Source organism: Battus philenor, unplaced genomic scaffold (assembly GCF_028537555.1).
Source record: "Battus philenor isolate CCGP_79_NKW_IND1 unplaced genomic scaffold, ilBatPhil1.0.hap1 SCAF_21, whole genome shotgun sequence".
Taxonomy (NCBI): Eukaryota; Metazoa; Arthropoda; class Insecta; order Lepidoptera; family Papilionidae; genus Battus; species Battus philenor.
Window position 1 is genome coordinate 1,941,827 of NW_027181684.1, and position 15,015 is coordinate 1,956,841.

Genomic DNA, 15,015 nt, shown 5'->3' on the forward strand with positions numbered 1-15,015 from the left:
ATAAAATATTTTATACAGGTTTAATTTTTAATATTATCTCTTATATAAAGGTAACATGTCAGTGAACCAGATTACATGTAAATATGGACGGAGATAGTTCTGAGAGATCGTTCGGTCTAGTCCAAGCCATTGATTTTTGCTGCTATAGCATATATAATAGTTTATTACTTCGAAATTTGTGGTTTTCCAGTGCGCGCTTTAAAAAAAACTATCTTACTAAATACGACAAAGATATGTTCTGAACTGCCACTTCCAGTATTTTCATTTTAAAGATTGACAAATCTTCCTTTCTTGCATGAGAAACAAGAAGATACTATTAGAATAGAGACATTAAGAAAAAACTTTATTTTTATTTTTGTCATAATAATATCTAGCCTGAACTTTAGAATAATTTCTATTTAAATTAATCCTAAAAGTAAATAATTAACAAAATTATTTAAATCCGTAAACGTTTCTATATAATATCAACGAAATCTGACTTTACATACAGTCAATTACTGTTTGAACTTGTTTGGTTAAAAAGTAGCGATAATCCTTATAGATAAACAATTATTAGTTAAACAAAATAGCTATTTGTCTAATATGAAAATATTCTCGTTGTATTGTAATATGTAAATAAAATTACCAATTTGTTACATTTCGTCTCCACCTGTTAAGGACCCTTATCAACATAATGTAACATTAGCTAAAACAAATATTTACGACAAGTCAACATTCAATAATGATCTGTTTATAGGACCTCTGAACTCGGGATAAGAAGATCTATAAGAATGCATAATGCAGTGTTTGATTCACTTTCAAACTTGCATCACTATTTGACTGCAAAATGGTTAAAATTGCAGTTATTGGTGCAGGGGTCAATGGTGTGACCTGTGCATTAAAAATTAAGGAAAAATATCCAGATTTCGATGTTGATATTTATCTAATTAAATATGATTATTATTTAATTTCATTTATTAAAGTAAATACATTATGTTGATTTTCAGGTTACGATATTTTCAGATGAATTCACACCGAACACAACAGGCGACGGTTCTGGGGGACTATGGTATCCATATCTTTGCGGAAGCACAGCACAAGAAAAGCTGACGTAAGTTTTTTTTTTAATTTTTTTATTTCACAGTCCTTCTTTTAAACATTTATCCAGTCTTTCCGAACATGGGACTCTATACCCAACACGCTGGCAATTTAATTGTTAAAGAGCAATTTGAAAAATAACTCGACGCGAGTTCAGGCCCTTCCCTCTAGACCATTTAAATGCATTACTAGATTTAGGTGCTCAATTTAGCCTAAATAGCATATTTTAAAATAGCCGCAATAAATAATTGTAATAATAATTTTGACAAAAACTCCGCGGGGATCCCCGGACTTTTTAAAATCTCGATGAATTTTAACTTCCATAGTGTTTCACAGCATTCAGTTGCTGTTAATTTGAAATATGTTTCTATCAAAACTGTTGTAAAGAACAACTGTTGAGTTTCTTTTCGGCTCTTCTCAGCAGAACTGACTTCCGAGCCGGTGGTAGCTTCTTGTAGGGACAATAATGCCAATATTTCTTGTTGACTGAAGTTTCGTAAGTGCCTGTATTAACCTAATCGAATTTAAAATATTTTAATTTGGTTTGATTTGAGCGTTTAGGTCCTTGTTTATTTATCTACATTAAAAGTAGTCAAGATTTCTCAAGGATCCGTAGAAGTACTTTTCTCTTGAACGCTCCGAGATCATCTTCGTGTCAGGTTCTAGAGAGAAAAGGTTTTACTTGTAGAGAACCTTAAAAGTAGGGTGAGGTTAAATATCATAAGTTAAATAAAAGATTGTTAAGTGAATCTACTGCATAATTGTTCCAAATGGAATACTTTTATAGACTGCTTGAAAATATATCGAAAATATATGGGCATTTACACATATGCGAGAATAATATTGTGGGATTCTTCCAAGGGCCGATATATCTTCTAAAGTAATAGTGTGTATATTGATCAAACTTAGGCCATATTTATATAGATTCTTATAATTATGAAAAAAATATACAACCAATAAACAACGGAAATAGAGAAAGTGCCGTTAATAAAAGGCTTTAGAGCAGTGTTTCCTAACCTTTTTTGTGCCATGCCCCACTTTTTAAAATTCTTACGCCCCCCTGTGTAACATATATAATTTTATATTAAAGGGAAAGGATTAAAATTCATTTTCGAATTGCCCCACTTAACAACCAAATTGCCCCCCCGTGGGACATGGGCCCTACGTTGGGAAACACTGCCTTAGAGGAAACTTATCATCTTAATCTTCGACCACGACAAACTCTAATGAATTGTCTTTTTTCCAAAAAATATTCACATATGTGTGGGGTTACAGGAAATGGGGAACGGAGACATATTACTTCCTGCACGATCTCTGGTACTCCGGTGGTAACCACGTCTCCCTGATGCCCATGTACGAGCTGTACAGGGAGAAGAGACAGGTGGAGCGCCCGCTGTGGGCCGACACGGTGTTTGGCTACAGAGAGCTTGACATGAAGCAACTTGACCACTTAAGCCGAATGCATTCAATCAACTACGCGTAAGTACTTAGAGGCATACTTCCTTTTTAAGTTCACGGACCCTTCCGCTCCGTGAACTCAGTTCCGATGAAGCTGTAAAAGCCCCCGGGTTAACAGCGTCAACTTCAACTGAAACCAAGCAAGCACACTTCCTTGCAAAATGCAGAAATTATAATAAAGAACGTAATAAAAATAAAGGTCGTGCAAAGAATTAAACAGGTACATAAAATGACTGTGATATAGAAAGAAGGTATATTCAAAAAAATTGTATAATAAAATGTAAAAAAGGATGTAATATTGTAAAAAATGTGGCAAAGAATGGAAGGTAATGTATGTAAATAAAAGCAGCAAGAATGAAAGAAAATATGACGGAAGGAGGAAGATAAAATGTCAGATATTGTGACGGAAGAAAGAAGAAATATAAATAATACTAAAACTATATATATACTAAAAACGTATTGAAATTAAAGTCTCGGTCCCAAAAAATGATAGGGATACCAGAGGTCCTCTAGAATGGGAATTATTAAAATAGTATTTTAAGGAAGATGTTACGAATACCAAAGATAGCAAGGAGCGCCAATAAGTCTATCCTCGACTAGCTCAAAGCTAAGACCAAGCTCTTTACAATATTCTACCAAGAAGTCCTAAATTATTAGGAACCCGGAAACTAATGTCGTTTCTTTGCATGTTAATATTTGATTATCATTTGGTAGCCCATTACGTACTTGGAAGACGTTGTATACTAGACGGAAAAAGGTTGTTGATAACGAAAGTGAATATATTGAAGATCAGGAATAAAAAATTGTTAAAATGTAGTCGTGTGAATTTAACTTATAGCGACATTACTTTCCGGTCCCCCTAATACTTTGGTCACATCGCCCGAATATAATCAGATAATTTCGATAAATCACTGGTAGACGGTAGAAGAATCTACCCGATTTGATCAGGTCAAATCAATAACTGTACTCTTTGGTTCTACCTGTAGGAAAGCAAATGGTAGACTATTATAGAAAGAGCGTGTCATCGATTCCGTTAAAGTGTTTCTAGACGGACACGATCTGCAGAAAAAAGGAGAAGACAGAAAAGAATAAGAAGTATTTTAAGTTCTTTTAACGTTTTGTATAACTTCCAACTAGGAGATTAGGAGAGTAGAGACCACGTACCAGCGAACGCCGCAAAAGAAGTCAATCCAGATGGTCCAAGACCGTCTGTCCAAGACGACTTTGTTACAGTAGTTTAACACTGGCAGCTTTTAATCGTTTTTTTTTTAAATCTATCGAAGTCTAAGTCCAACAGTGGACTTTCTTCGGCTTAAATGTTGATGATGAATTTATTTAGTATAGAAAATTCATATGTTAGTGATATCGATATTTTCGCGTGCTCTCTCGTATCTTTTAAAAAACAATTTCGTTCGAAATTATTGAGTACATACAATGCAATTTAAACCATGATATAAATATATAATATAAATATATAAAAGAACATTATATAAATATATAAACCATAGTCTTTGATCCCTGTTTAGTAATGTTTTTATTTTTTTTTTCATTGTTTGACTATAAATCATTATATTTTCTCAGTGAGATAGTTATAAGGTAACAACTGTAACTAATTTTATATTTCTAAGCTTTTAAGTTTGTACTTTCTTACTGCCTTTTGTTACTGTTTATCTCCAATAAAGTAAAGTCCTTAATAATCACCGAAGATACGACAGAGAATTATAATTTATTCTGTTTTCTTATACCCGCAGAGCTGGGCGTAGTTTCACCACGTTCGTTGTCCAAGCACCGAAGCTTCTAGAATATCTTTATAAAAGATTCAAGAACGCCAACGGAAAGGTGATTAAAGCGAAGTTGGGCTCCCTGACCGACCCCCTGTTACGTGAGTTCCACGTGATCGTGAACTGCACTGGAGTAAACGCTAGGAATGTTGTACCCGACAATAGAGTTTTCGCTATAAGAGGACAAATCTCTAAGGTAATGTATATCTTTGACTCTGTGTTTGGCACTAATCGGTGTAACATAACTCCTGAAGATGCCCCGTGGTGGGGTGAAAAACGTGTTGAGTGATTTGACGGTGGCAGTTGTGTAATTCGCATTGTTTGCCGCATACGCATTTATCAGCGAGCTGGCGGGCGGTGCACTTTGTAGCACGACTACCACTGCATGTGCGGAAGTGGCTTAATATTGGTCCTTTTCTTACTTAATATATATAATTTTTATTTTTGTATTGCGTCGGATGTTGTTGAATGCGGGCAGCGCAAGACTGATCATTGTGACGAATGCATCGAACATAGACAAACGTAAATAAAACATGTTAGTCTACATTAAGTGGTATAGTCTATAGAAATTTTTGAACCCCATAAGAGAGTGTCTCCCTTTTATGTATCATGTCCTATTTAAGCCTTTCTAAAATTTAAAAGCCCACCTATGTGTGCATAATTTTGATATTAAAGCAAAAGTTAAAATTGTTCCAAGTCCATTTTCGAAATGTCCTCTTTAACAATCAAATTGCCCTCCTGTGGGACACCATGTTGCGAAACATTATTCTAAAGGAAGAGACTGTATGGTAAATGGTAATTAAACTAGATCTTGATCACACACAATCTATTATTAACTTATCAACTAATGTAATACCAAAATACCGGTATTTTTACATAAATACCGGTTTTTGATACTGGACAAAAATCGTCCGGAATGCCGGTATTGTAAGCCGTACCTCCGAGTCATGTGCATGTTGATGACTGTTTTGTGCATCGAGACCGACGGGACTCAGGTGCAGGGTGTGTTTGGAATCCTCTTATTTGAAGAATACTAAAATACGCTATCAGAGGGCGGTGTTACCCCCTGAGCACGTTGGAAGGGAAAATAATCGAAGTGTTGTATTGATATATATGTCCTAATACAACGGCAGCGACCACATCACTGATGGCGTCCGAATTCAAATCGGCGTTCGAATTTTAAATCGAACGCGCAAGAATGATTTGACATAAAAGTATTGTGGCTGCAGTCGCCAGTAATACGAAGCGTTCACGCTAAACCATTATAGAGTATATTAATTTAATTTCAGATTCTTTTTATGAATTAATAACCATGTCAAAACATGTATTTAACGTGGAATGTCTAAAGAAGTTATTGTTAAAAATATTATAATCTGTTTAACATATTTAAATTTTTATATCATAAACTTTTGACAGGTCAAAGCATCATGGATTAATTACACGATTGTCGATGAAGATAGCGGCCATTACGTTATCCCTAAGTAAGTATAGATTGTTTTAAAGTACATATGCATTAAAGTTATTCATGTTAGTAAAAGCACTAAAAATAACCCAACCGACAACACGTATCGTGCCAAGAGATGACAACCGTCTTATTGACATCTAATCGCTTTTAAGAATGACGACGTAATAAATAGTCATATCAATTTGATTAATACAAACTTTCTGTATGAAACAACCAACAATACGAAGTCCGAAGTTACCCCGAAGGCTATTACAGCTTCGTCTGAGCTGACTTCATAAAGGGGAAGGGTCTGTGAACTTAAACTAAGCCCATATTTATACCGATTTAAAACAATAAAAACAATGTTCAATTTATAAAAATCGTCAACCAATCACAAGTCGAGAAGCATTGTAAAGCACTCTTTCGTTCGGTGTATAAAAAAAATATATTTTTGTTGAATTCCCCTTTTTGTTGCCGCTGACGATGATGTAATGTAGCTCCTAAAGTAGAAAGGCGACTATGTAAAGTTGTCCGTATAGAATTACCAAATGAAATGCTTATATTTTTTAAATAACATGGCTATTTATACCCCGTCTGAAATCATATTATAAATCGTTCGGATAGTCGCACTGGTATACGAGTAAATAAAAAAAATAATTTCTGTGGAATTCCCCTTTTTGATGCCGCTGACGATTATGTAATGTAGCTTCTAAAGTAGAAAGGCGACTGTCTGAAGTTGTCCATGTAGCATAACTAGATGGAATGGAATTTTGAAATTACATGGCTATTTAGACCCCGGCTGAAATCATATCATAAATCGTTCGGATAGTCGCACTGGAATATTAAAATGTGGGACTTCTATTGTGTTAGCGTTTCTTTAAAGCGCCTCGTGAAACCAGGAGGCTTTTCCTCAAGGCAAGCATGTTGAATAAAGGATGCTGACATTTATTATAAGTAAGACGTCAGTTGGTCAGGACCGACGTGTTAATAAATGTGTGATATGTATGTAGCTTCTAGTAAAGTAGCCTTACCATAACAAATATTATCATCGTATTAATAACTACGAAGAAGCATTAGTAATATTGTAGAAACCAACTACTTTTATGGTATTTCAAATGTATACTCTTCGAAGAAATTACAAAATATATGAACGATTTTTTTTTTTTGGACCGGACTATTACTGCTGCCCAAATGGTGTTTTTTTTTTCGTTCCTCTAACTTATTTATGGTACAGGGACGTTTTTATCTTTTAATGATTCCCTTTCTTTTCTTTTTTGTTTCCATGCTCTTCTGTCATACTTCACATCGTCATTTTGATCATATGCCATTTTCGTTAACTGTTAATAAAAATGTGTGCAAGTTGTTTCGCGATAAAAATGTATGTTCGTGTCTATTCCAGCGATGCGATTTGCGTATTGGGTGGTACTCATCAAGAACACGACTATAGAACTGACATTGATGACCATAACACGACATTCATATTGGACGGCTGTCGGCAAATGATACCTGGATTAAAGGTAATTAATTCTGATTTTTCTTCTTATTTTCAGCTGATAGACAACCACTACAGCATAGGTTTCACCCAAGCATCCAGGGAAATTTACTATGTCGTCGATCCAACTAGTGGGGTATCTGACCATTTCTCATAACCAATGAATAACTAGAGATTGGATATTCAGATACGCGTTTACTTTAAAATAATGCCGACATGCTGACAATTGCTTATTTATAAGTAATAATATAAGTGTGAAAACTACTACATTTTCCAAGATTATCCTAATTTAATAATCACTTGCGAAAGTATCTTTACAATATTTAAATTATAGCTAACAAGACTGTTTGGCGGGAAAATAAAGAATGTGTTGTACCCGTTATTTAGTTCATTTTTTTTCATTTAAAAATTAATCTAAACAAAAAAAGCCCAAGTTACTTCATGTTACATGAGCTACCAGCCAGTATAAGTTCCGTCAAAATCGGTCCAGCCATTTCAGACATTAGCCGGAAACAGGCAGATAGACAGACAAGAATTTTAAAAGATGTAACATTCATATGCGCGTAGTAAAAAGCTGTTATATTAAATAAGAAAAGGACCAATATTTAGCCACTTCCGCACATGCAGTGGTTGTCGTGCAACAAAGTGCACCGCCCGCCAGCCCGCTGATAAATGCGCATGCGGCAAACAATGCGAACCACACAACCGCCACCACCAAATCACTCAACACGTGTTTCACCCCTCCACGGGGCATCTTCAGGAGCTATGTTACACCGATTAGTGCCAAACACAGAGTCATATTAATATTACAGACATCCTAATTTCATTTATTTGTATTTGTTGTACTTTAAGGAAGAATGAAGAATATAATTATTCTAGTTAACTTTAATTTATATATCTATTTTGTATTGTGTGTATAAATATAAGATATTTGTAATTTCAAGTGTAAATGGCATTTAATGTATATTGTATTTTTAGCACGCTGAATTGGTGAACCATTGGGCAGGATTGCGTCCCGGCAGGGATGAGATCAGACTCGAAGCGGAAGAGAAAAATGGCAAATTATACATCCACAATTATGGACACGGTAAATAACATTGATACAACTGTATTATTAGCTTGTAATAGTAAAATGCCGTCGATGCAACAGTTCTTTATTCTCTACTTGATAGAATATTCCAGTAAACACTGTAGTGGAAACATTAGGGGTGCATCAAAAAGGGGAATTCCACCGAAATAAAATTGTTCATTTACATCGGTATAAATACGGGCGAATCTCAAATGAATATATTCAACCTCCATTGAAGTGTCAAATGTTGGTTCTGAAACACGAATGCTGTTTTTTACCAATCAGGAAGCGGTACGACACCGTTCAATTGACCACTCAGTTTATCCACTGCTCCAACGCTATAGGGCATATTCTTTAATTAAAAAAAATTATTCCATTAATATTCGAATTACTGGTAACACTGTTATTGATCATTTATTTCTTATAGGTGGAAGTGGTCTCACATTGTTTTGGGGTTGCGGCGACAACGTCCTGAATATACTGGAAGAGCAGTTGAATAAAATAAAACGATCAGAGACAAAGTCAAAACTTTAATATAAACATTAACACGTATACAAAACGCCTCTAAAATATAACAATTATATCTTATGAGAAAATATTTACGTATTAAACAAAATAAATTATGTGTTATTATTTGATACACTAGCTCTTGATATATCTTTCTATACAGGGTGATATAGAAGTAAAAGCATAAAAGGGTTTGAACTTTGATTGCAAAACAGGTGATCACACTAAAATATGTTATATTCATTTATTTTTATCTATTGGAATGAGATAGGCCAATAGCATCTGGCAGTACAAAGTTTGCAGTGACATATAATAAACAGTATTTAATTTTAATACGAATTTTGAAAACACTTTTACTATATTATCATTGTTATTTATTATCTATGAAACCATTGAAGTTTTGTGCCATGAATTATTTGACAGCAAAGGATCTGTACACTGGCACAATTTAAAAACTTTTATTCCTGTAACTAATCATCCTGTTTATATCTCTAGATTTATTGCACAATTATCACACGATCTATGAAAAATCGTAAAGTATGAAAGATTCAAGTATAGATAATTATATAAGAGTACATATACAAATTAAACTTAAAATTGCTTTGGTTAAACCTGTGGTACCCAATTTTACTCAAATGGCCATGCGCTTTGGACCAAATTACGTTAAAAAGTTTTTAATTGGTCGAGTCAGTATATTTAACATTAAATTTTACCAAAAAATAATAAACAAAATACAGTAAACATCAAGTAAATAATAGTTAAAAAAAGTACAATAGTTACTTTATACTAAAATATTAGTCATACTTATACCAAGCTGGTATATAATAAACGACTTACAAAGTATATTGAAAGTTTAAAATTGGAACTCTTGTTAATTTTGGAAGTCTATTTAAATTTTGAGGCTAATTGATCCCTTGAAAATCGATATCTACCCCATCAAAGTCGTTATCAATCTCTAAAAAATCAATATCTGTCTCTGAAAATACGACATCGACCTCTAAAAATCGATATCGACCTCTAAAAATTGATATTGATCTCTAAAATCGATATCGATCTCTTAAAATCGATATAGACCTCTCTAAAATCGATATTGATCTCAAAAATCGATAAAGATCTCACGAAAATCGCTATCGATCTCTAAATAATCGATGCGAAGGAGAATTGACATAGAATGCTAATAGTAGTCGAAGTCGAAACCTATAGGAGAAGCCTATAGGTAAATAAGGGCTCGTTATTGTTCTTTAAGGACTTGTAATTGTGCCTTTCTATCACTGGATATACGTTATAATGTACACATTTATTCCTAAACAATAACTGTTTAAGTTAGACTTTCTTACACTTATGCACGGTGTCATAGATGTCCATTCTCTTTTGAACTCTTATCGGTATTTGACTTCTCACTTCGTCTACTTTCGTAAGATCTGTAAAAAATTAAAATTATTTTGGTAAAAAAAACTTTTTTTAATATATTTTATTTTTATTCAACACTGAAAAGATTTCAGTATATAATTCCATATATGTTCTGCTGCAGATATACATACATATAACACTTGTGTCACTTGATTTGACACATTTATTATCCAAATTATTTAGTTTGAAAGTATAATAGAACAAATATTCCGCCACTGTCCAAGTAGTTAAAATAAAATACAGACCTATATCAGCAAGTAGCATGCCAGGCTTCTCGTCGAGGCAGGCCACGGGCTCGCCCCAGGGGTCAATGAGGGTGGAGTGACCCCAAGCTACGTAGTGCGCTGTTGTGTCTCGAGCTGGACTAGCCAGTGCCACCCACAGCTGCTCGTCGTTCGCCCGGGCGCGGCCTAGGAGAGCCCAATGTCGAGGCCCCGTCGTCATGTTGAACGCACCCGGGTACACGAGTACAGAGCACCCTGGACAAATATTATATATTATTTCTGAACTGTTGAACACCGGTTATCGAAAGTAAAGGTTGACATCTCAAACTCACACGTCAGATTAATTTAAGAAGATCGTATTCTAAATAATAATATTATACATACATTTTTACCAACAGTTAAAATGTTGGACTACACGGAAAGCACTTTAAAAAAAAATCTCAGGTTGCAAATGGACTAGTGAGATTGATAACTGTACCAGCTTCTATCCAGATAGATTGAGAAAACAATTCCTTTTGTACTGTATCTATTAGTAAACCATTAAAGCCGCTTCCATAATCAACTTTAAAGATTAACATACCCTGATTAGCCATCAGGCGAGCCATTTCAGGAAAGCGAAGGTCGTAGCAGATGCCCAGACCTATCTTGATGCCCTGGAAGTCGAAGGTGGTAATCTGGTCTCCGGCACTCAGTACATCAGACTCTTTGAACGTTATTTTGTTCGGAATATCGATATCGAAGAGATGGATCTAAAACAATTTCAACAACAATTTGAATATTACAAAGTGCTTGTTATATTTAATTATAAACTGCCATCTATATTGCCAAGTCAGCCTGTCGAATTTCACCCGAAAAAAATATTTTAATATATTTCATAGTGATTGTGTGGAGTGAGACACCTTATTAATTAATAAAATTTAATTTACATTTTAATCTATAAAATATTGATCGACAAAGCTGTTAAATCACAAAACTAATTTGCAGCATGTTAACTGTCAAACGGGCGAAGTTCATATCGAACTGTCAAACGGGCGTAGTTCATTGCGAACTGTCAAAAAAGAGAAATTAAAAGCAAACTGTCAAACGGGCGAAGTTCATACCGAACTGTCAAACGAGCGAAGTTCAAAGCAAACTGTCAAACCCGACAAACTGTCCAAACGAACATGAGTTTCGAGAAGAAATGTAACGCAGTTCAGAAAGGCCAATAGATGTTTGTTTTGAGTAAGACATATTAATGATAAAGTCAGTACTACAATAGGTAGTTTAGTTTGAATAGATCACACTCTACAAACTTTATATACAACTATCCTATTCCTGTTATTATAACAGATATCATACAAAACTGAAATCTGTTAGTCTTATATTGCTTCTAAGAGGTGATACAGCTCTATTGTCAAAAAAAAGCTTTAATGATGTTACACCTATTACTGATCACCATATATAAAGTGATCACTGTGAAAAATGTAACATTAATTTATTTTTCAATTAGAATGCGACAAGCCAATAACTTCTAACAGCACAATAAACTAATATTATAAGATATTTTTTTTAACTTTTTAGTTATCTGAGTTTTGAAAACACATTTTCTTACTAAATTATAATTACCTTATTTATTATTTCTGAAATCATTGATGTTTGGATAAGGTATATATATATATATATATACTATACAGTAGTTGACAGCAAATGAACCTTACTAACCAGTATGTTGATAAGTAATTGTGTTAATATTAAGAAAACGAACAAAGTAACAGTTTTTAAAGCTTTTATAATAAAATTATTCCATGTCTGACCTTCCTATGCTTTGCTACAAGCTTGCCCGAGCTGTCCCACACAGTGCAGGTGTTGTACAGCTTGTCCCCGCAGCGCTCGGGCAAGGTGCCTCCCACCACGCATACGCCGGCCTCCGCCGCGGCTTTAGACAGCGCCTGACATGTTGCACCCGAAGGCACTTCCTCCGCATAGTCTTTGAAATACTCTGTAGAATACAATTTTTACTTACATCTCTAACATAGAGTCATTAATTTTAATTGCTAGTACAAAATAAGTAAATTATCATACTGAGAAGACAAACGGACTTGAATGTCATCATTTCAACTGCAGTGTCCCACTGCTGAACCTATGTATAAGACTGGTTGGAAGCAAATTAAGCGCATCTTATGTCTTCAAACAAACTTATCAAAGGCATCCATCCACCTTGTGGGTGAACATCAAAAGAACTTTAAAAACTTGAATATATTGGAGCCTAAAGTAAAACATAGCTTATTATTGCTCCTTGTTCAAGGCACTGACTAGCTAAACTGCAACTGGAAAGTCACCATCACCAACTTAACTCTATAACAAATTTCCACTTCTTTCCAAATTTGGGTATCTTTTTTAAGAAAAATATAAATCAATACCAATGAAGCAGTAAAATCCATCTACCAAAAATTCTTCGAAAAACTACTAGGTTTCTTTCTGCAATTAATGGAATTTTAAATTTGTTATATTTCTTTACCCATAAAATGGCACAGTTGCATTGTCTTTTTCTACCAGTTAACCATTTTTTAACTAATCTTTCGCATTTTTTCAAATATTTCAATGTATATTTTAAGTCTTTATTAAATGTAAGAACTAATAGAAGCTTTTAAAAATATTTTCTATTATTCAGTATCTGTAATTTAAAAAAAAATTATCATGGTACAATTTCTCTGTACATATACCGATTATTCCAACTATTCTGATCACTGGTTATATCATAACAAAGTATTAAAATTAGAAATGAGGAAATCCGCAGAAGAACGAACAAGGTCACAAACATAGCTTGAAGAATTGCTTAGAAGTGGTGGTGGGCGGGATATTTCTTGTGCAACTGACAGCCATAGAGGATCAAACTATTCTTGATTGATGACCATGTGCCGGTAGACACAGCACAGTTAGTTCTCCATGCTACATCAATGTTGCTAGTTTTGGGCAGCATAAAACCAATAATAGTGATGATCTTAGGAGAAGACCTAATTCTTGCATTAGATATCTATTGGCTGATATAAAGATGATATGAAAGTAAAAAACTCACGAGTTCCATATGGAGAGTTGAAGCATTCTGGCAGAGCTACCAATTGAGCTCCCTTCTCCTTTGCTTTGTGGATTTCTTTCACAGCATGAGTCACATTCTTTAATTTATCTGGACCCACAGCTAACTGGATAATAGCTATCTTAAAACCTGTAATTAATTATTTAATTTCATTAAAAACTTCACAACATCATAAATTCAGAAATGAAAATATTAGGGCTTGTCAGTCTATAAAACCAATAGTTGATAACATACATTCGTAATTATTCCTAAAATATCTACAAACATTTAATATTAATAATTTATAGGTTAAAGAATTTAACTAAATGAAAAATTCAAACATAAAACTTGATATATCAAGGTGTTCTCCGCTTGTGTGACGGTCTACTTGTTCCACCAGCTTAGCCACGCTGGTATACTTCATGGTTGCTGGCCATCATATTGAGGGGTACTGAACAATTTATTTTGTGATGAAATGATGTAATTATACAAGGGTGATTGGTTATAGGTGTAAAAGCTTTAAAGAAGTAAAATATAACAAGTTTGGATACCTAAACCGATGAAGTAGATATTATCATGCATTATGAAATAGTTTAAATTAAGATTGAATTTATAAACAGAGACAAGTTAGATACAAGATTTATGCTCAGAAATTATCAAGGCGTTTTCAAGGAGTTACTTACTAATATGAGTGCTAAGAGTCAATATCTACACATAAACAGGTGTAGTTTGCCATCTAAGTCTCTAGCAGTTTTAGTTCTCTCTCACTTTCACAAATCCTAAAATTTATTCAAAGGAAATTGCTTTCTATATTAATCTATTATTGTAAATAGCCATCCAAATATTCAATTTTTGTGTATTACTAACTAACGCTAGTATTTATTTTTCTGTTACAAAACTTTATTGTATTGTATTCGAAATTAATATTTGTACTAAATAAACATACTCTTTAGTTTTTATATATATGCACTCATGTAATACTACGAAGTCTAATGAAGATATTTAAATTCCATTGTAAATTTAGTTAGTGTAAACCGTAATTTAAAATTGTCATATATTGGACATGAATTTTATTTAAAATTTTACTTAATTATTTTATATATTAGGTAAAATATTAAAGAGTTATTAATTATACCAAGCATATTACATGCAATGAGTAATTACACATTCAATATGATTATATATTTTTTACTACATGCAAATGTTTACGTTTCAAAAGATTCTTATCAGTTCACTAAACAAACTACATGACATTTACAATCTTAGGTCAAGACTGGTTTCAGTTGAAACATTTTAACTTATGTTATTGCCGAATTAATTAGAATTAATTATATAATTATGTTAATTGAGGCAGAGGTTAGATGTAAGCCAGAGTTAAAATTTAAAGATAAACCGAATACTATACCCCAAAGAGCATAAATAGGTTTCTTTGTGAATCGCGGATGCACCGCATCCGTAGTCGTTTCGAGCATGTTGTGGATGCATTTAATTCATTGTGAAT

At 33.7% G+C, this 15,015-nt stretch overlaps 2 protein-coding genes across 2 annotated transcripts; one reads left to right on the plus strand and one right to left on the minus strand.

Annotated features, from left to right (window-relative positions):
* Window positions 1-795: 795 nt before the first annotated feature.
* On the plus strand, window positions 796-8,939 carry Daao2 (D-amino acid oxidase 2). The gene is made up of 8 exons (XM_068766559.1): window positions 796-910; window positions 987-1,090; window positions 2,353-2,556; window positions 4,287-4,512; window positions 5,733-5,797; window positions 7,160-7,277; window positions 8,231-8,339; window positions 8,749-8,939. The coding sequence occupies exons 1-8, from the start codon at window positions 827-829 to the stop codon at window positions 8,853-8,855; spliced, it is 1,017 nt and encodes a 338-aa protein (XP_068622660.1). The 5' UTR covers window positions 796-826; the 3' UTR covers window positions 8,856-8,939.
* A 1,134-nt stretch (window positions 8,940-10,073) lies between these two features.
* Window positions 10,074-15,015, minus strand: LOC137923361 (omega-amidase NIT2-A). Its single transcript, XM_068766587.1, has 6 exons — window positions 14,920-15,015; window positions 13,518-13,664; window positions 12,256-12,440; window positions 11,043-11,211; window positions 10,484-10,717; window positions 10,074-10,249 (listed from the first exon to the last, which is right to left on the minus strand). Exons 1-6 carry the CDS (start codon window positions 14,984-14,986, stop codon window positions 10,152-10,154), a joined length of 900 nt encoding a protein of 299 aa, XP_068622688.1. The 5' UTR covers window positions 14,987-15,015; the 3' UTR covers window positions 10,074-10,151.